Source organism: Nesoenas mayeri (genome assembly GCF_963082525.1).
Source record: "Nesoenas mayeri genome assembly, chromosome: 15".
Lineage (NCBI taxonomy): Eukaryota > Metazoa > Chordata > Aves > Columbiformes > Columbidae > Nesoenas > Nesoenas mayeri.
The window spans coordinates 6,920,967-6,940,070 of record NC_137559.1 but is presented as its reverse complement, the minus strand read 5'-3'; the positions used below and the strand labels follow the sequence as shown (position 1 = coordinate 6,940,070).

At 47.1% G+C, this 19,104-nt stretch overlaps 1 protein-coding gene across 1 annotated transcript; it reads right to left on the bottom strand.

Moving 5' to 3' along the window:
- Positions 1-1,125: 1,125 nt before the first annotated feature.
- Positions 1,126-18,982, bottom strand: COG7 (component of oligomeric golgi complex 7). Its single transcript, XM_080354017.1, has 17 exons — positions 18,703-18,982; positions 18,140-18,288; positions 17,522-17,638; positions 17,172-17,340; positions 15,307-15,389; positions 14,408-14,530; positions 12,509-12,707; positions 10,299-10,426; positions 9,572-9,726; positions 8,290-8,406; positions 7,720-7,785; positions 6,761-6,947; positions 5,613-5,753; positions 5,336-5,419; positions 4,294-4,408; positions 3,464-3,607; positions 1,126-1,980 (listed from the first exon to the last, which is right to left on the bottom strand). The coding sequence occupies exons 1-17, from the start codon at positions 18,866-18,868 to the stop codon at positions 1,814-1,816; spliced, it is 2,310 nt and encodes a 769-aa protein (XP_080210143.1). The 5' UTR covers positions 18,869-18,982; the 3' UTR covers positions 1,126-1,813.
- Between the last annotated feature and the right edge of the window lie 122 nt (positions 18,983-19,104).

Below are 19,104 nucleotides of genomic sequence, written 5' to 3'. Positions count from 1 at the left end.
GGCTCTGCGTCAAACCTCCAGCAAAGGTAGCGGCTGGGCTGGGTCCACATCCAGCCCGCACACCTTGAGTCCCATCCAACCCACACACCTTCAGCCCCAGCTGGGTGCCTGCCGGGGTCATGTGCCCTGAGAACCGCAGGAGCAGCGGGCAAGGAACAGCCACAAAATCCTCCCAAAGGGACTGGGCGGAGGGCAGAAGAGGCACAACAGCAAGATGCGCCCGTCCCACAGCCAGGGTGAATCGGAACAGCATGTTCTTTGGCAGGACGCAGACAGTTTACTATTCCAGTTACTGCTGGTTTATAGAGGGCATCTGACAACTAATAAAAGTGGAAAGTGTCTTGTACTTGACTTCAGCTCTTTCCCAGCCCGGCTCTCTCCCCCAAATTAACTGATTGCAGACAAGCGTGTGCCTGCAACAGGGTTTTTGGTCCTGCTGCAGCAGCGGTGCAGCCGCTGGAAGCCTCAGCTGAGCACTGCAGGGAGCGGGCACAGGGAACAATTCACAAATCACAGCCAAACAAGACAGCTGAGAAGTCCCAATTCAATACAGGACCCAATTTCCTATTCATTTAGGGATTTTTTTAATAGACTTTTCATATTCAAAAAAGTAAACATCTAACTAAAAACCTGCCAAGAAAAAAAAAAAATCCAGGAGACACATTTTACTTCCCTGTTCTGAAATTTTTTTAGGTGCCAAAATTTCCAAAACCCAAAGACAGTTTACAAAGCACCTCTGCTCACCTCACTTCCCCAGACTGCAGTTTTGGTAGTAAAATGTCACTAAAGTCCAGCTGAGAACAGCAAAGGAATCCAGTTTCACTCCCAAAATACACCACTGGTAAAATACAATCTTCCCTTGGCAGGTTACCTGTGTCACAAACCAGAGAAGACATTGGGGTGACAAGCCAGCCAGGGACTGCCTGGGGGAGACGAGCCGGGGCAGCTGAGCACAGTCACCCAGGGCAGAACATCAGGCCACCGAGTCCCAACATCAGGACCAGAAGTGACAGAACCACAGCAGCGGGTCCAGACAAGGGGAACAAAGACGGTTTCCCCTCCAAAGCAGAAGTGTTTGCCTTGGGGGGTTTTCCCCAGCAGCCCCACACTCCAGCTCCAGGACCTCTCCGTCTTCTGTCCTATTTCCTCTAAGAACACATACTTAGGCTGGTGAGTTGTTTTACACAGATCTATATACCAAGCTGTAATAAATTTTACAAGAAAGCAACACTTCCGTTAAATTTCTTATAAACTTCATTGCTTTCAGTATAATACATTAATCACACAAGGAACGACCTACAAAACTGGTTTTATTCTCAGGGCTGAGCTTGATCATGCCTCAGCTGCCAACTGATGAGACCATCTTCTTGACTTGGTGAATAACAACAGATTTGAGCAACGCCAGCTGCCTCCAGGTAGAAGAGCTTCCAGTTGGTCAGTCTTGGTTGCACCTACCCCATAATTCTAGATTCAGAATTACTGAAGTTTTCTGCAAAAGCCAGTCATCTCAGTGCCAGAAACACGGCCTCCCCAGCGACTGGCAGAGCGTCTCCAGTCAGCGGGCAGCCCTCAGCCTGCTCCCGTCCACACAGACAGGTTTTGGCGAACAAAGCTGCCAGACATCTCTCCTCATTTCGGAAGATGGAAAAATGGAACAAGCTGTTCGTAGACAAAGACATTTACCAAGAGTCATTAAGAAATAAATTCCCCTAATCCCCAGAGATATTTTCACTGTCCTTGGAAAGCTTACAGGGAAATAAACCCAAGCGCAATGCCGGGCCCTCGAGCTGTGTCGGCGGCAGGGCTGGGCCAGCTAACACTCCAGGCCCCGCATGGTGGCGATGCTGCTGGCCATTCTGCGGGGGACGCCTTTGGCAGCTTGCCGGTAGTCCTCTGGTTTTGTCTTCAACAGAGTTACAATATTTTGCAGCGTTCTTGATGGCTGAAGACCGAGGGCATCCATCACGTTTATTAGATAATCTGTAAGATTAAGGACAAACATGTTTGAACAGGTCACGGACACCGTGCAGTGACAGTTGTCCTTCGTTCTTCACAACAGCAAGAATCCTGTCACCGTCAGCTCAAGAACACCAAAAATGGCCACGTGTTTGGAATCTAGCTGTACTGACTGCTGGAGACTTTCATCTCCCTGCACACTAGTTGAGCCAACCATCTGTTTTGTTGAGAGGACTGAGACACATTCTGCCACATTTCAGTACCTTCATATAACATCCTCGGGGTGGCTGGTCACCACGGCCACAGATAAAGGACCACGGTCACACTCCCAAAGGCAAAGAGCTCGCAACAACGCTGGGAAGTTGTGCAGAGCTAAAGGGCTGTTGAGGCAGGAGGGAGTTCCAGCTCACTGATGTGAAGTCAGCTGGGGAATTATGGATGGCAGGGAGGATGCCGAGCAACCAGCCCTAATCCACTGGTTTGATGCTGAGTGCGGTGGCATTCAAGCACGCTTCAAGGCAAGCTGAGGAGGTGGTCCTGCTCTGGCAGGGGAATTGGACTAGATGATCTTTCGAGGTCTCTTCCAATCCCTAACATCCTGTGACTCTGTGTGAGAGATTGTCTGTGTCCTCATTTTTGAGCCTGGCCATGGGGAAGTCAGCATCTGTGACTGACAGCAAAGAAGGGACTAACCAGCATTTACAACAGCTGTAGCGGTCTTGTGGTGACACTTCCATCAGCTTTGGATAAGAAAATCCCATCTCCTCCATACCCTGCAGAAACTCCTTCCCCAACACTTTCCCTGTGTCACTCAGCACAGCACAGGGGAAGGCAGAGATGAAGAAACAGTGCCAGCTACGTCCCACTTTGCTGCTGACAATGTCCCCATGTTGAAAGTACTTTACTGAAACAGCTTTGCCAGAGCAGCAGGCGGTGAGGGAACAGCGGCAGTGGAGCTGATCCTGGAGGCTCTGGTAAAAAGGATGCTGGGCAAGTGCTCCACAGCAATTTCTAGAAGGCCTCTAGTTGATCTTCTCTACTTCAGCTGCCAAAGAGTGGAAGAAATCAACCTGCTGCTCGCTCCAGAATCTACTGGAGCACTTCCCAGCAGGCTTGGCATGTGCTGTGTGTCCCCACTATGGCACATACTGGCAGCACCGGGCACCCAAGCAGAAGGGAAAGAGCAGTGCCATGCTTGAAAAGATCATATAGAGATCTTTCTCGCTAAGACTGGCTTGTAAGGGAACAGTCTCAGTTTGGAATGACTTTGACTTGGTCAGTCAGAAACACAAGCAGTGAGGAAGCTGGAGCACCAGTGGAACATCACTCCTCCCTCCACCAGGGATGCGAGAGAACACTTGGCAAGAGGAGCTGTGAACCACTCCACCATGGAGGGTACCAGCCAAACACGGTCACGGTTAAAGCAGAAACCCTGGCTGCAGTTTGTTAAATCTAATGAAATGACAGAGGAACTCATGTGCTACGGCAACATGCGCACCGCGCTTACCAATGTCTGTGGCGAGCTGCTTGGTCGAGTGCACGGTGAGCGTCGGGATCTGCAGGATGGCCTCGCAGTACGTCTGCATAGTTGCTCTGGCGATGGAGCCCAGCCAGTAATCAGCCATGTTGTCCAGCTCAGGCACCTCATCTCCTGCACAGAACATTCTCGTGAGCTGTCAGCACTCCCACCTGCATTGGCTGCTTTTGTAACAACCTCTTAGAAGTTGATTTAAGTCACTTTACTGATACATTTTTGAGAGAAAGAGGGCCAGAAAGAAAAAAGTGAACACTTCTCTGTGGGGTTAATGAATGGAAACTGCTCTGCTGTGGAAACAGCACAAGGGTGAGGGCAGAAGGGAGGCAAAGCTGGAGCAAGGCTCCCCCTTCTGCGAGCTGTCACACAGTCCCAGCCACTCCGGCCAGGTGGACACGCAGCACACGCAGCAAAAGCTAATGGAGGAGTCCCTGGGGACGGATGGCTCAGCACTGCCCTGTGGGCTTTGGGAACTGGCCCCAGGTACCTCCTGTTTGCTCCCTGCACCGAGATGAAATGCTGCTCCAGCTCTGGAACAGTCACATTGCAGACCCTGCACCCGAACCACAGTTTTAATCAGCACTAAACCAGACCCAGCTAAAGTTTCTGGTTTAATGAAACCAGAAGACTTTTACTCATTATTTAGAGGCTCCTCCTGCGTATTACCAAGAAACTCTCGGAAGAAACAGCATGATTAGGTGGTAGGAAACGGAGCTGGAACCGCTTTTTTACCACAACGCGACATTCATCTCGTGTCACAAGATGACAGCTTTCCCCCAGACACGCCGAGCCTTCGGTCTCACCTTGTTCTGGGGGGTAGGGCAGTTTTCCAGCATGTAATGCCAGTTCTAAAGCAGAATCCTCTTGAGTGACAAATGGCTCAAGGTGGAGAGGAAGCGACATAATATATTGCCCAATCTAGAATAAAAGCACAAAGAGCTGAGTCACTGAACAAATGTGAAGCAAGTACTTTGCTAGAGAAAAATAGTCAGCTGCGGTAATACACACCTGAAAGCAGAAAGCTGAGCTTGACAGCCACTCACCAGCCTATATTTGCTCAGAAACAAACTGTCTCTTGCTCATCATTACACTTTGTACAAGAAATAATTTTTACAAGGTCAATGAACGAGTAATTGAAACAATCATGTTAAGAAAAACCTGTACAGAGAACTGTTACTCCAAATAAAATCTTTGATCTCTGACATGTTCCTGGAAATTTGTTTTCTAGAGATGAATCTAAGAGACTGAACCAAACAAAACCACAGAGAGGAAACACGGCTTCAAGTGACAATATAATAATGAATTACAGAAACGCATCACACTCAAACAGGGACCATGCTCACAAATTCACATGCATAAGCTACATAACTTTGGGTGTACAAGTACTGCCCTGCTTATAAAGTGATTATCTGTGCCACAGAGAACCCTCCCAGGTGCAGACACAGTTCAGAGGACTCTGCCTCCCCACGCTCAAAACAGCTTTTTCCTGAGTTCACTGAGCTCCTGCCTTTTCTTCTACACAGCACACGTACCACACCAGCTTGTTTCTAAACTCTACTTTAGTCTTTTAGTTTTCAAATTTACTGCACAATGCAGCAGTGTTATTTCAAGACTACGCAAGAGAACGCCCTGGCTCAACTCGGCCCATCTATCACCCAGCAGCAGGACAGAGGGTAGATCTGAAAAGATGTCAGAAAACATACGCTTTGTATCTGAAATTTTCTGAAGTTCCTGAGAGTGTCTGTGACCACCATAAAACAATGCTAACAAGTACTATGAACTGGGAAACACAGAAGAGGTTCCCCTGGCACTGGGCTCCCAGCGTGTGCCCTCGCGCGCTCTTACGTTGCTGATGTACTCCAGAGGAGTCAGGCTGAAGTTGGGCAGGTCGTCTGTCAGGGTCTCGCCAATGCCGCCAGAGCTCCAGCTCTGCAAGGCAAAATGTGCAGAAAGAATCTTTGAGTTTCTGGAGCATGAAGTCTATCGGTGTTCTAGGAAGGGGTCAGCCAGCGACATGAACTGTGACTAGCCAAGGACATTCTAAAAAGGAGAAAGGAACCACCACAGGGACCCCACTGGCAGCCCTGCCGGTTCAGGTCAGATCGATGTGCAGGTCACTCACCTCCATCTTTGGGACAAGCAGGAGTTGTTGTTTGATACGAAGAAAAACAGAGTCAAAAGCCAAGTGGTGTGCCAGCTGGTTGAGGCGGCTCAGGGCAGATCGAGATGAAGACAACAGGTTGTGGTTACTCGTCCCTTTTTCCTAACACACACAGACACAGAAAAATGTTTACATACAGAAGTCATTAAAGTGACTGAAGCGAACCTATGTCAACATTCTTAAAGAGGTCTTTACTAGGCCAGCCTAACACAGAAGAGCCTTCCTCTGAACTGACACAGCTTGTTTCCTTTGGGATGCCCTATTCCAACCAGTTATTCACGGCATAAACTGCACACTACTCCCTCAAATGTAAAACAAAGAATCAGCATCACATTCCAGCTGTGTCACGCACCTGTACAGGCTGAATTCTGAGAAACTCACAGAGACAATGGCAAACTGCTTGTTACTTACAGGGCACAACTATCTGATTCCCTGTGAGGAATTAAGCAAAAGTTTTACATGAAGGGTACCTATGGAACTTGACTATTTAGTAAAGGTTTAACGTCAAACATAACACTGAGGCAGAGCTATACAAGTTGCAGGTAAATTAAGTACAAAAGAAATCAAAACATTTTTAGGAAATAAGAGACAGAACTCACAACCCTGACTTCACCACTACATGTGACTGACGATGGCATAACTTAGATCCACCAGAAGATAACGAGTCATTCTACCCTGTTCACACGTGCATGCATGAATGATCCTGCAGAATTATATTTCAGAATGGATAAGGTAGCAGAGTGTGAGTGGCAAAGAAAGTCTTGAGAAGCCAGTATGTGGGCTCCAGAATTTGAGGTGGCTCCAACACGATCTTCCCAATGCTTTCTGCAACAAAATCTGCCTGATCAGAACTGACACAGGCACGTTCACAAAACACAGGCAGGATCTGTGGAGAGATGGAATAAGTCCAGACTTCCTGGGCTTGGACATTTCAGCTCTCCATGGATCAAGCAGTGTCTCTGCAGAAGACTTGGAATGTAGCCCATCAAAAGGCTGCGGCTCAGGATGAAAAGTAATCAGGCTGTAGGGGAAACTGAGGTCTCAGCTACCAAATGTGGGCCCAATAGCCCCCCAGGACAGAGCCCAGTGCCCCCAGGCACCACAGCTACCTTCAGGGTGTAAAGCATTTCCATAAGGCTGGCATACTCAGATGGATTCTCCTTCAAAAGATAATTGTATTCCTGCCAGGGATTCTTTACAGAGCTCTTCTTATCTGCTGAACTGGTATCCTGAAATCCAGAAAAACTACAAGGGCTGTAGGAGTCTGAGAGATACTTCCCAGCAGCTGATAAAATCCTGAAAACACACAAAACCACAAAAGTCACCAGCAAAACCCTCTGAAATCAGCACTGTTGTTCTCACGTTAGTCCAAGGACCAAGACCACTTTATGGTACTTCAAGGGAGAGAGTATTCATTGGTGGCAGAGACTAATTACAGCCAACTCTCACAGCTACTGTGCAACTCAAAAATTGTAAAAATACTGAAATTAAAAAGGAAGAATTGTGTCCTCAGAACATGTAGCAAACATGGGACAGGCCCAGCCTCCCGTGCACTGCAGGCTGCTGTGCCCTACACAAAACACAGGTACTTGAGTCAGACCAGAGCGTTTCAGCATACAAGAGGCTGAACAGTGCCCAGCTCACCAGCAACAAAAGATCTACGTGCTGCCTGTGCTTGACACTCCTCAGGTTACAAGGAATCGATCAGTTAAGGCACACCTAGATTCAGTTCAGCAGATAATTCATGCCCCATGTCACAAGGCGGGTTAGAACGCTGCCAATTTGATCTGGTGGAAAATTCCTTCCTGACCCCAATCTGGCAGCCCAATTGATGCCCAGCCAGGTGCCCAAGAAAAAGGATTTGTGTGCCTGGCTCAGGACACACGACTGAGCGGAACAGTCTGTGACCCCTCGCTGGCAGTTCAAAAGCTGGGGAGGGCCTGTGTGGGGAATCACAGTGCCTCTGCTTTCCCTTCACCATCTATGCAATGAAAGCACCTTGGGATTTGTTTTCTTTCAACTTGGTACCTATGCTGACAGCTCACGAATTAAGTTCAACGATGCTTACCTGTTGGCCAGTTGCTGCTCAAAATCTCCACACTGACGAAGGAGCTCACCACAAGTACTAATTATCCTGGGAAAGCACAAGACAAAAACACATGTTGTGAGATTTGAGGCAGACAATTCCAGACCCCCACCCAGACAACCCATCTCAGACACATGTCAGCTGATTATAAAACACAACGACCAAACCACAGCCCACAGGCAACACATCCATCAAGAGTTAATTCGGCTATTAACTCTGCATCCACTTGATAACATACTGAAATTTTTGCCCAGCCACCTCATCCACATGTTACTTCTTGTCATGGTGGCTAAGGCCAGCTCAGTGTCACTGGGAAAAATTCACGGAGCTGCTGATATTTCAAGTGATATGCCATGTGGTCTTGCTCCAGACAGGGTGGGGAGCCTCGCAGCACTTGCCGTGCAGCAGCAACCTGAAAGCCTGACAGCACTGCAGCTCAGCGGGCACAGCCATGCGTTCTGCACTGAGAACCCGGGTACACTGACCCTGAGTCACTCCCTTCCAACTCCGATACAAAATCAGTTCTGAGCCAGGATAAAAAATGCCCTTTACCGGACAGAGTTTTGGAATGCAGTCCAGTCCTCCTGGAAAAGGGAATCTGATGGGACATCATCCAGTTTACATTTCTTACGTATAGACTGCAGTGTATTTGTGAAGTCAGATGTATACCTGTAAAGAGAGAAGCACCAGCATAAGAGAACAGGCTGCAGCGCAGCATAACTGCGTGTCCTGCCATTTGCTCATTCCATCCTCTACAGGGGACAAATAAGAACCAGAAATATTAAAAGTTGTTCAGGAGAGACACTGTTGTTCCAGTCTGAGCACACGGATGTGAAGAACTGATCAGCCACGGCCCTCTCCAGCCTACACTATTCATGGAAGACAGCAAGAAGCTCTGAGTAACAGATGCTGTGTGGCTACTTCCATTTGTTGAATGCGGGTTACTAGGAAGCCTCCCCTCTCCTGACAAGGTATGAGTAAGCCAGTCTTGTTACCACTGAACTATTTACATTTCCTAGGAAAGGCCAGAAAAAGTTTACAAGGCTACTGCTAGCCCAGCATCACTTGGCCCTTACTCCAGGAACACAGTTACAACAAATCTCATGAATTTGTTTTCTCAGCTACTCCCCAGATGAGAACATGGATAAAAAGGAGAACATTTTGTTTCCCACACACCCCTTTTTTTTAATAATGCCCATAAGCTGGAGGCATGCACACTGCTATGTAATTGCCTATAAAGAAGGTGAGCTCAGAGCAGTGTGCTTTCCCCTTCCCTCCTCCCCACAGGGCAGCAAGGTACCAGTCTGATTTACACCTTGTGAGCAGCTCTGTGGGTATCAGGAAAGAAGAAGGAGGTCATCGGTACGGGAACATGAACTAAGCAGCCTGCCACCGATACTTCAAGACATGAACTTAGAGCGAACCTTGCTCATTAGGGTGTCTCACACTTTCGGGTCGGTTCGGGACGGGAGGTCACTTGTCCCAATAAGGAGACATTTCCTCACTGAGTTTTACTTTCATCAGCCTCATTTGTCTTTGTCTTACTCTGTTTTGGGAAACTCCAAAAGTATCTATTAAAATGAAAATTCAGTCCAACCAAAACAGAAGACCGCTGATAAAAGTCTCACATTTAGCCATAAAAAGCTTTAACTTTTCCCCTTAGCAGCAGTCATTGCCTGAATGAGCAGCAGGAGGGGAAATCAGCTGATTCATTTACGGTTACAGACACTTTACACTCTCAGCCATTTTTCATAAACTCCACAGCCCTTGGCCAGACGCTGAATATGTGTAGAGCCTCAGGATAGAAGCAGTGGGGTAACCACAAGTAACTTACTTTGTGAAGAGAGCTTTCAGCGCCCGGAGGAGCCCCCCGGCCCCCAGCCCGTCCGTGAGCTTCACACAGTTGTCAATGGCTCCCAAAGCCAGAATGAAGAGTTTGGTGACTGAATGGTTCAGCTCCTGGACACAGTCAATCACTTCCCAGTGCTCCTAAATAACAACAACAAAGCTGAGCCTGACCCTCTTCTCGGTGAGTGTCCAGGCATCCAGGACACCTTGTGTAACACGTTCCCTCAGCATCCTCCAGCCTTTGACACACTCAAGGGAGAACAATGCTGGTCGCTTCCAGCCTCCTGCACAGCGGCTGCTGATAAAGGTCAGGCTGCCACATCCTACACTTGCCGGGTCTTCAAGGAAAGAACAGTTCTGCCAACAGCAGAATCTGCCACAAAAATGGCTTTCCTCCCCCTGACCCTGTTCTTAATAAATTGTATCAAACCTCAAACAGGTTCTTGGTTGATTTTAGTAAAGTTTTTCTCCAGCAGATCTACACAGTGCCAGTTAGTGGGTGAAGGAGAAGAAGAAGGAAGTTACCTCCCACCTAACAGTGCTCCTGAAATCAACTTTTATTTCTTAAACAAAGTTTACTTAATAGTAGAAAAATATACTGCAAACAGGAAATAAGACCAAAAGATTGCAGGAGGAAAGAGAGCAATAACTATGACAAGGACTCCAGTGTTCAGCAGAGGTTTCAGGCCTCTGGCTGTGCAGACACTCCTTACCAAGGGCACCGCGCTGATCTGGATGAGCAGATTTTCTTCCTCCAGGTCTCCATACTCAAGTTGATAGGGCTTGTACGGACCATACACCGCTTCTACCAGTTCCATCACTTTAACCAGGTTCTGCTCCTCTGCAAAGAATCAGATGTTTAGTCTACAAATAGATAAGCATGCTACTAAAACGCTTGTTCCAAGCACCATGCAGGAGCTCCTCAATTAGAGCATGCTGCCTACACAGGCTTGGAATGTTGCCAAACAGCTTTAAGTCTCAACTACACAGACTTTTTTTTTGCATTTTTTAAAAACAAGGTTGTTATCTCTACCTGCCTCCTAAAACCAAGATGTTCTACCTCAACAAGTGCCTTGAGAAAATTATCACTCACTGCTCCAGAACAGTCTGGGTGACAAAAATCTATTAAACGCTCCGACCTACAGCAGAAGGAAAGTAATGAAACCATTTGAGAAGTGAAACACATTACTCCCACAACGTAAAAACAGGGGCAATTCTCATTTATCAGAAAGTCTGGTTCATACTTAAAGTAATTGACACTAACTCAACGCACTTAGCAGTATTGCTTCATGGTGTTCAACCAGAGCTGAACCAGATGCACAATTTGGGCATTTCAGTGCTGTTCTGTGGAGCAGGGAGCTGCAAACCCCCACAAAAAACCAGGTCTGAATGATTATTCCTCAAATCAGAACTGGACACTAGCTGTTCTTGTCAAGTTTAGGCAAACTCAAACTAGCGGCAAACCAGAATTACTTTAAGCCCTGGATGTAAGAAAACGCTCTTATGCACTATGGTCTGACAAGCCATGGAGCAAGTTGTCCAAGGCCTGGGCTGTCTCTGTGCTTGGACTTTTTCAAGGTCGGGCCGGACAATCCCATGAGTAACATGGTCTGAACTCACAGCAGATCTTGCTGGGAGCAGGAGGTTGGACTAGATCATCTCCAGAGGTCCCTTCCAACCGGCACTGTCCTGTGAATCATAACCGAACCCTCCCCGCGCATACACATGGAGGAACTGGTCTGACTCTGCTCTGCTGACTCACCTGGCGTTTCCATTCTCGGGATACTTCTCTTCCCAAACATCTTACCCCACAGCAAAAGAGATGGAAATAAGAACTTTTCTTTTTTTTTAAAAAAACCCACACTCAGATAACAGTTCAGCAACATACTCCATCATCTTCTAGAACTTGACATTGTTTTTCCAAGTTCTTTTTAATCGTTTTTATTACAAAACACAAATTAAATCAAGCCAAGGATAGAAAATTACTGACGAGAGTATGTAATCACAAAGACGACAAAACCAGACATGACAGTCATACTCCCTGCAATTATAATCATAATTTACGTGACCAAGTGAGAAGTAGTTTAAATAGCTCAATACAATGTTATGAGGAATGAAACAGAGGAAATACAGCATTAGGAATGCTCCTTTAGCTTTAATTTAGGATTTTCCCATACCTGGTCTTTGAAGGGGGCCTACCAGCTGAATAAAGGACTATAAATAGCCAACAGCTCTAGTCAGGCACAAACCTATGTAAACACAGCACCACATCACTTTGTGGTTTGTGGGAACTACTCGCCAAGTCATGACCAAAATGAGATGACAAACATCATAGGGTAAGGAAAGCACAGGTCAGACTTCAAATTAAACGCTGAGGATGCTGCTAAGGAATAAACTACTGACCGTTCACAAATAATATTTGGCCCTGCATTTTCATTTGATTAAAACATAAGCCAGCAGCAGCAAAAAAAAAATAAATCAAGAATCCAATAGATGCAGCTTTCAAGCAGGTTTTCTCTTGTTCAGTAAGGTGTGACTTAATTCCAGGAAACTCCTTGACTTTTATGCTTTGTGATCTTTCGCAATGAGTTTCACAGACAGCTTACCAGAGACATTTCCTCGTCCGTTAGACAGAAGAAATACTAATGCTTGTAAAAGAAAAAGTGCTACATGTTATTTACCCAAGCCAGTAAGCCTGCTCAGAACAGGTCTGCTTCAGTAAACTCGTTCAGTATTGTGTCAATATCTTTAGTGTTAAGATATATAAATACATACACACACAAAGTTGCAAATGCCATGTAACTGGTCAACATCGTAGAAGATAAAATCCCTCCCTGCGTGTAAAACTACGCAAAATCCCACAACGGAACTTTACCGAAGAGTTGGCAGAACAGAAACACAAAATTCAGCACAAGAACCTTACTCAGGTTTGGTAGCATCGCCACTTCCAGCCCTTTGGCGAAGTGAATGGTGGCATCGTAGAGCTCCAGCAGCTTGTTCAGCCTGGCGTCCCGGCCCGTCCTCTCCATGGCGGTGCCCAGGCAGACAGGGATAGAGGGCACCAGCGCGCCCAGCGTCTGGATCAACAGCACAGTCACCACCTCATGGGGGTTCTTGAAAACCTGCGGTCACAGAAAAGCTGTTAGCACAAGCACGTTATCTCAGAGAAACGTGACGGGCAGCAGCAGCTCCCAGAGAGTTCCTGACAGGGAGGGACAGACGAGGCAGAACCCCCAGGTCTGCAAATGCTGCCAGCAGAGCTGGGCTGCACAACCGGGCACACAGCTGGGGAACAGCAGCAGCAGCCCGGCCTGGAGCTTCCACAGCCAGGGCAGAAAACCATGCGGGGTGTGTGCTTCCTCCTGGTAAAGAACTCATATGAAATTACCTATTGGTGAAAGAAAGTGATACACAGATCAAGAAGATGCCATTTTGTGCGCTAACAGGTCACAGATTCCTCAGATGACGTGAGCTCTCAACCCAAAGGGAATGAAAACAAATTTGAAAAACCTCTCAAGGGATAAAAAACCCACAAGAGGTCTGGTCTGACTGCAAGAACCTCACTGGCCCAGCACACAGGACAGCTGAGCACTAAAGTCAGCATCAATATGTATTATATAATTGAAAATGTGCTCCAAATACAGCAACCAAGAAACCAGAACATAGGCACAAGTCAAAAACTGAATTCAGCAGCATAGTGGCACTGTAGTAATTCAAAATACCACTGGGCAAAAAAGGGCAGAGCACGCGGTTTACAAAGAGATGCAGACTGGTAAAACATGAAGAAATAGCACTGTGTCACCAGCCAAATCACCGATCAGATAGGCAGAAGTCAGTACTGGAAAGGCTAGAAAAACCGAAATCAGCTCAGAACTTTTATTTACATGCACCACCCCCAACTCCACTAGCACAAAATGCCTTACAGCCTTTTATTGTGACTCTTTTTGTCAGCTGTTCTTTGCTTTGGAAGATGGGATCACTGCAAATCTCCCGCAGTAAGGTCACCATGGATACTGAACAGCATGAGAAAGGGCCAAGAATTCTTCAGAAAGCAGAAGCAGCCCAGGAGACTGAGTGACAAGAGCTTTGCCCCATGTGCCATTTCTCTCTCTCAATCCTCAGTTCGAAGAGTATCTGCTAAAATGTAAACTGACATTTGACCTGTAAGTCACATCGAATCATGGGGCAGAAAAAATACATTTCAAGGAAACACTGAGCTCCTCTGCAGTGCAGGCCAAGCAGTTGCACCAGGCTTCATAATAAAAAGATAAGCATCTCTTACCCTTCATGGATGAAAAACTCCTACAGGCTCAAAAATATGAACTTATTTCTTCATTTCACTAAAGGACAATAACTTTTTTTGGATCCCACATAATTCTTGGCAGGAAAAACAAGCACCCAGACTCCAGCGGGTGATAGCAGAACCCTAGATATCTTACAAAGAGTGACACAGATAACTTCAATACGACCTTGAGGGCTCCTCTGGGCCAAGTGATAAAGCAATCCAGGCGTTTCAAATGCCTTGTAACAGAACACATTTGCAACACCAAGAAATTAGATTTAACTTAAGATACAGATGAACCTGATAGAGCAGCTTGAATGTCAATAACACAACAACCTTGCTGTTGGTAGAACACCAGAGATCAGATCTTGTCTAGGAGCCGGTCAAGAAACAGCAGGCAGGTCCCCGGCCTGTCCTGCATGGAGAAGGCGCAGAGCATAACTGAGCAAGCACCATGAACTGTCCGGAGCTCTGAGAGCCAAGAGTGTGTTCAACCTCGTCCTCTCCCACCCGCGAACCAACCCTGAAACATCACCGCACCTGCGCTGCCCACTGGAGCTGTGAGTGCCAGGTCCCCAGCAGCGTGTCGTACAGCTCTGTCAGCTGCCGATCCAAGCTTAAGTCACTTTGGCAAAGGTCCTGCCACACTGCCACCAGCTGCACCTGTGGGACAACAAGAACCATCCTAAGAGAACTGACAGTCCGCAGATCCAGCTTCTGTTATTTCACACCCAGAACTCCCCATGCAAAGCACTTTTGCTAAAGCACAATGCCCACCCTGGCTCCTCTCTGCACATTTCAGCATAACACGCTGCTATAATTCAGCACCACAGAAGGAAGTGACTTTCAGCATGAAGCTAGAGGCTTCTTAGTTGATTCAGAGATTTAATTAACATTGGTATTTTACTCATAAAATGAGACTGTAACTGATACCCTCACATAATAGTTGAAATACTTGGCAAGCCCCAGCCCTGAACTTAATCCTCAAAAGTCACAGTCATGAGAGAACTTTTGAGGATCAGGTTATGGCTACAGAACTGTCTGGAATTCCAGCTTTTAATCTTACCTGAAAAGAGTTTACAGAAGTCAGCAGCTGGCAAGTTGCAGCAATAAAGTTATTGCTGACATAGCCACATCCAAGAAAAGCAAAGTAAAACTACAAAGCACAGAGAAAACCAGCAGAACACGCATATCCTGAGTCTGTTGAAGGAAGGAACACAAAGCCCTGAATGGAGAATTACTCCTGAAACACAGGGAGTAAATAAAGCTGCTCAGAGCCAGAAGGAAAAGTCAGAGAAACAAACAGGGAAAGAACAGGTTCCACCTTCCTTCGAAAGGGAAAGGTACAATATGTGATGTAGCAGCCCCACCTACAGCCCACACCACGCAAAGACTCACATGTTTATTCTGCCATATCAAAATATTATCAAAATACTTACCTTGTGACATTTATAATAATAAGCAAGAAGCTGGGGCATCCGATCGATTTCAGTGAAGACTTTAACAAACGTTTTTGCCTGATCTAAACAAAACAAAATCATAAGCAGTTACAGAGGCTGAGACAACTGAGCAAGAAAATTCTTCTTTGGAGGGGGTACACACAATAGCCTGTACAGAAAGACATGCTTTCACCTTTTATTCATTTATCTTCTCAAATAGGAGCAGAACTGCCTAAAAACCACACTCAAACAAGAACAGGTAGAGATGAGGAATGAACGTAACTTCTTAAATTTAACTTCTTAACCAAGCAAATGGATCTAGTATTAAAGACAGCTAAAACAGGAGCATTTCCTAGAAGGAAATAATAATTTTCCAGAAACAAGCTGCTCTCTACAGAACTATAACACACCTCACAAAGTCCTCAGCTGTGCTGTCAGAGCTCCTCACGCTGACACCCACATCAGCTGCCTCCGGTGTGCTCTGACACAAACCTTTCAAGTTCAAATTCCTCAGAAGTCTGTTTTGTACTGTATGACTATAGTTCTGTCCACAAAATACATCTGGGCTTAGAGAAATTAGTTAGAAATAGACCTTGTTTTCCAAAGAGGACCCAGAAGGCAGATAAAGCAGAACACTCCATAACCTGACGTGCTCTTCAGCTGTGGAAGTCACAGCGTATAGACTCCCCGTGGACACGTTTACTGATTTGTGTTACATTTATAGGAGCTGCACTGCATTCCACAGTAAACAGAGAAAATCTGTTCAATGGGAAAAAGCCAATGTCCCCACATGTCCAGAACAGACTTTGAAAGAGAATGCAAATCGTGCTCCAAGTGAATAATTCTGAGTAGCAAGGCCGAGCAAAGGACCTCACAGCAGCACTCTTGCTGCCAGCAGCTTTCTTGCAACTATGGCGGAGAACTCACAAAGCACATGAATATTCAATTTGCTCTCATCCTAAGCAGATAAAATATTCCAAAACGTCATCCTTTCTCTTGGGTAATGCACTGCAACAGTAGAAACGAAGGCCTGTGACCTCCTGGGAAGGTGATGACCACAGTTCCAGAAGACAGGACACTTCGCAAAGAAAAGCCAGCAGAGGAATGGGAGAGAAAAGAGACGTCTATGCAAAGGATGAAGCATGTTTCTTAGGAGCACAACACTCAGTGCTGCATCCATCCTCCGCTTCCCGCCGCCCATGGTCACACTCCGCGGGCCTTGCCTGTCCCCGAGCTGTGCAGCAGGAGCACCCACCGGGACCTCAGGGTGCAGGGACAGCAGGTGACACCTGGAGCAGGTGTTTCTCAGAAGCACTGTGACAGAAGGAGTTGGAAGGAGGAGCACAAAGAACAGTCCAAACAATCAAATCTTCTGAAGGAGAGTTTGTAAAACAACTTTTACAAGGCAGTAAGGAGTTAGGACATTTCCAAACAAATGCCCTTATTGATTACAACTCCAAGCTGTAGCCCAGTAGCGCTATGATAGTGCAAAACCAGAGGCCTTCTGCTCACCTGAGCAGCACTGGCCATTTGGAGTGCTCCCGTGCTTAACTGAACCCTGACAGCTGGGCTATCCTGCCTCCACATTCCCATTCCACACACCGGCACAGCCCACAAAACCAGCCCCACTTTCCCTGTTTCCCACTGTGGCCACACATTCAACAAGCTGCAGGAGAATCAAAGACGCGTTGGACTGCAAGGAGCTGCGGAGCGCAGAATGTATGTTGGCATCTGGCTCCACCAGAAAAAGCACAAAAGCCAGCACCAGGAGCCTTCAGGACATAAACTCTCTGCCCAAACAACATTTTACTTTTTAAAGAAAACAAACTGCGCACTGATAGTAAACAACAATGAGACACACTGACCTACAGCCTGGGAGTTGAAGGCAGCGACGATCTGGGGGCTGGCCATGGCCTCCAGCCGATTCTTCAGCGCCTCCAGGTGCACACACTTCTCCGAGTAGTCCGGCGTGTCCACCAGCATGGCCAGGCTGCTCTGCATGCTCGTCAGCTTCGCCGAAATCACAGACACGTCCTGCACGAGGGAACAGCGACACTGTTACCAAATGTGACCTTAGAAAGCATTACTACCAGCTTCAAAACGACCATTTCCAAGCACGTACATGTTTCAAAGTTACTTGAAAAACCTACTTCTAAATACAGTTTCCCTAGACAGCTGAAGGCACAAAGAACAGAAAGAATAATGGGGGATCTACCTGCGTTTTAAGAGTCTCTTCAATGTCTGCACTTAACGTGCTCCATTTATCTGCTTCCTGAAGCGACTCGGCCGCCAACTGCATTCTAGATTTCACTCGGTCAATCTCTACCAGAACCTGAAGGAAAAAAAAAGTAACATTGCCCATCGAAATTAAAGACAGGTGCCACAGATACTTGTATTACAGGAGTTATTGTTGGTTTGATTTTTAAAACTGAGTGGAATGATCATGCCCGTTACAAGGAGGAGGGAGCTGGCTGAAAGAGCTGGACATGTTAAATCAATTTCCAACATCAAACAACAAAGGGTTAGTTTGAATTCTGGATTTGCACTTCTAATATGCACTTTGCCTGAAAAATCCTACGTGCCCCAACTACCAACAGACAGGAATCTGGGCAGAAATCGGTGACCTGGGTAACTGTCTGAACTAAAACATGACGAGCTGTTTCAAAGAAAATGCAGATTGCACTGCTCTGTGTCACACCTGCTTTCCTACTATTAATGTTAAAAGAAGCATTTTTTCCTATCTTGAGATTACACATCTGTTTAATTTGAACAAGTCTGGAAACTTTAGAATTTCACAAGTTGCAAATAAACACTAAGCAAGACAAGAACCTGCCTGCATTGACTGAGCTGTGTCTTGTTCAAATTTCTTGATATCTTCTTTTACAAGGATCATTTGCTCCTTCAGGAACGTTGCCTCCTGTTTCAAGACCTCGACCTCCCGCAGGACACGGGGCATGTTCTGGAGAGCCTGGTGGCTGGTTTCTGCAGAAACACCAAGCGGGACAGTGAGGAGGCCTGAGAACCCTCACAGGGAAGAGAGAGTTTTTCAGTAAACTTGCATAATCTTCCATGCTTCATAAGAAAACCAGTGAAAACTAAAACTTCAGATATATATATATATATATATATATTTAATTTAAATACGTACTTTCTCATAGAATCATAGAATCATTTTGGTTGGAAAAGACCCTGGGGATCATCAAGTCCAACCATAACCCACCCCTGGCACTGCCCCATGTCCCTGAGAACCTCATCTCTGTCTGTTCAACCCCTCCAGGGATGGTGACTCCAGCACTGCCCTGGGCAGCCTGTTCCAGTGCCCAACAGCCCTTTGGGGAAGAAATTGTTCCCCAAATCCAAGGCAAAGCCCCCCGGGCCGGGACCGCGGTGTCTCACCCTCCACGGCGTTGTTCACCTCCTGGATGAAGAGCTGCAGCTTCATCACCAGCGTGGCGGCGTGAGCGTCCACCTTCCCCGGGGCCTCCTGCTGCACGGCCCGGAACGCCGCGTTCACCCAGCCCTTCACCTCGAAGTCATCCGACAGGAACCGGGAGAAATCCATCGCCGCCTCCGGGTCCGCCTGGGCACCCGCGGGGGCGAACCGACCACAGCCGCGGCCCCGCCACGCACCGGGAAACGCACCGGGAAACGCACCGGGAAACGCGGCACCAGCCCCTGCCGGCCACCGTACCGCTGCGGAAGGCCCTGCCGGCCACCGTCCTGGGCGGGGCCCGCAGGACAGAGGTCCCTGTTCCCGCCCCCCGGAGCGGAGAGAAACACCACAACTCGTCCTCCGGC

Bases quoted from the DNA above. Each gene is read 5' to 3' on its own strand.
- COG7 (XM_080354017.1), bottom strand. From the start codon at position 18,868: ATGGATTTCTCCCGGTTCCTGTCGGATGACTTCGAGGTGAAGGGCTGG. The intron at 9,727-10,298 runs GTAAGGAGTGTC...GTTGTTATTTAG, and splicing joins AGATCAGCGCGGTGCCCTTG to GAGCACTGGGAAGTGATTGA. The intron at 5,754-6,760 runs GTAGCTGTGGTG...TGTGTGTGTTAG, and splicing joins AAATGCTTTACACCCTGAAG to GAAAAAGGGACGAGTAACCA.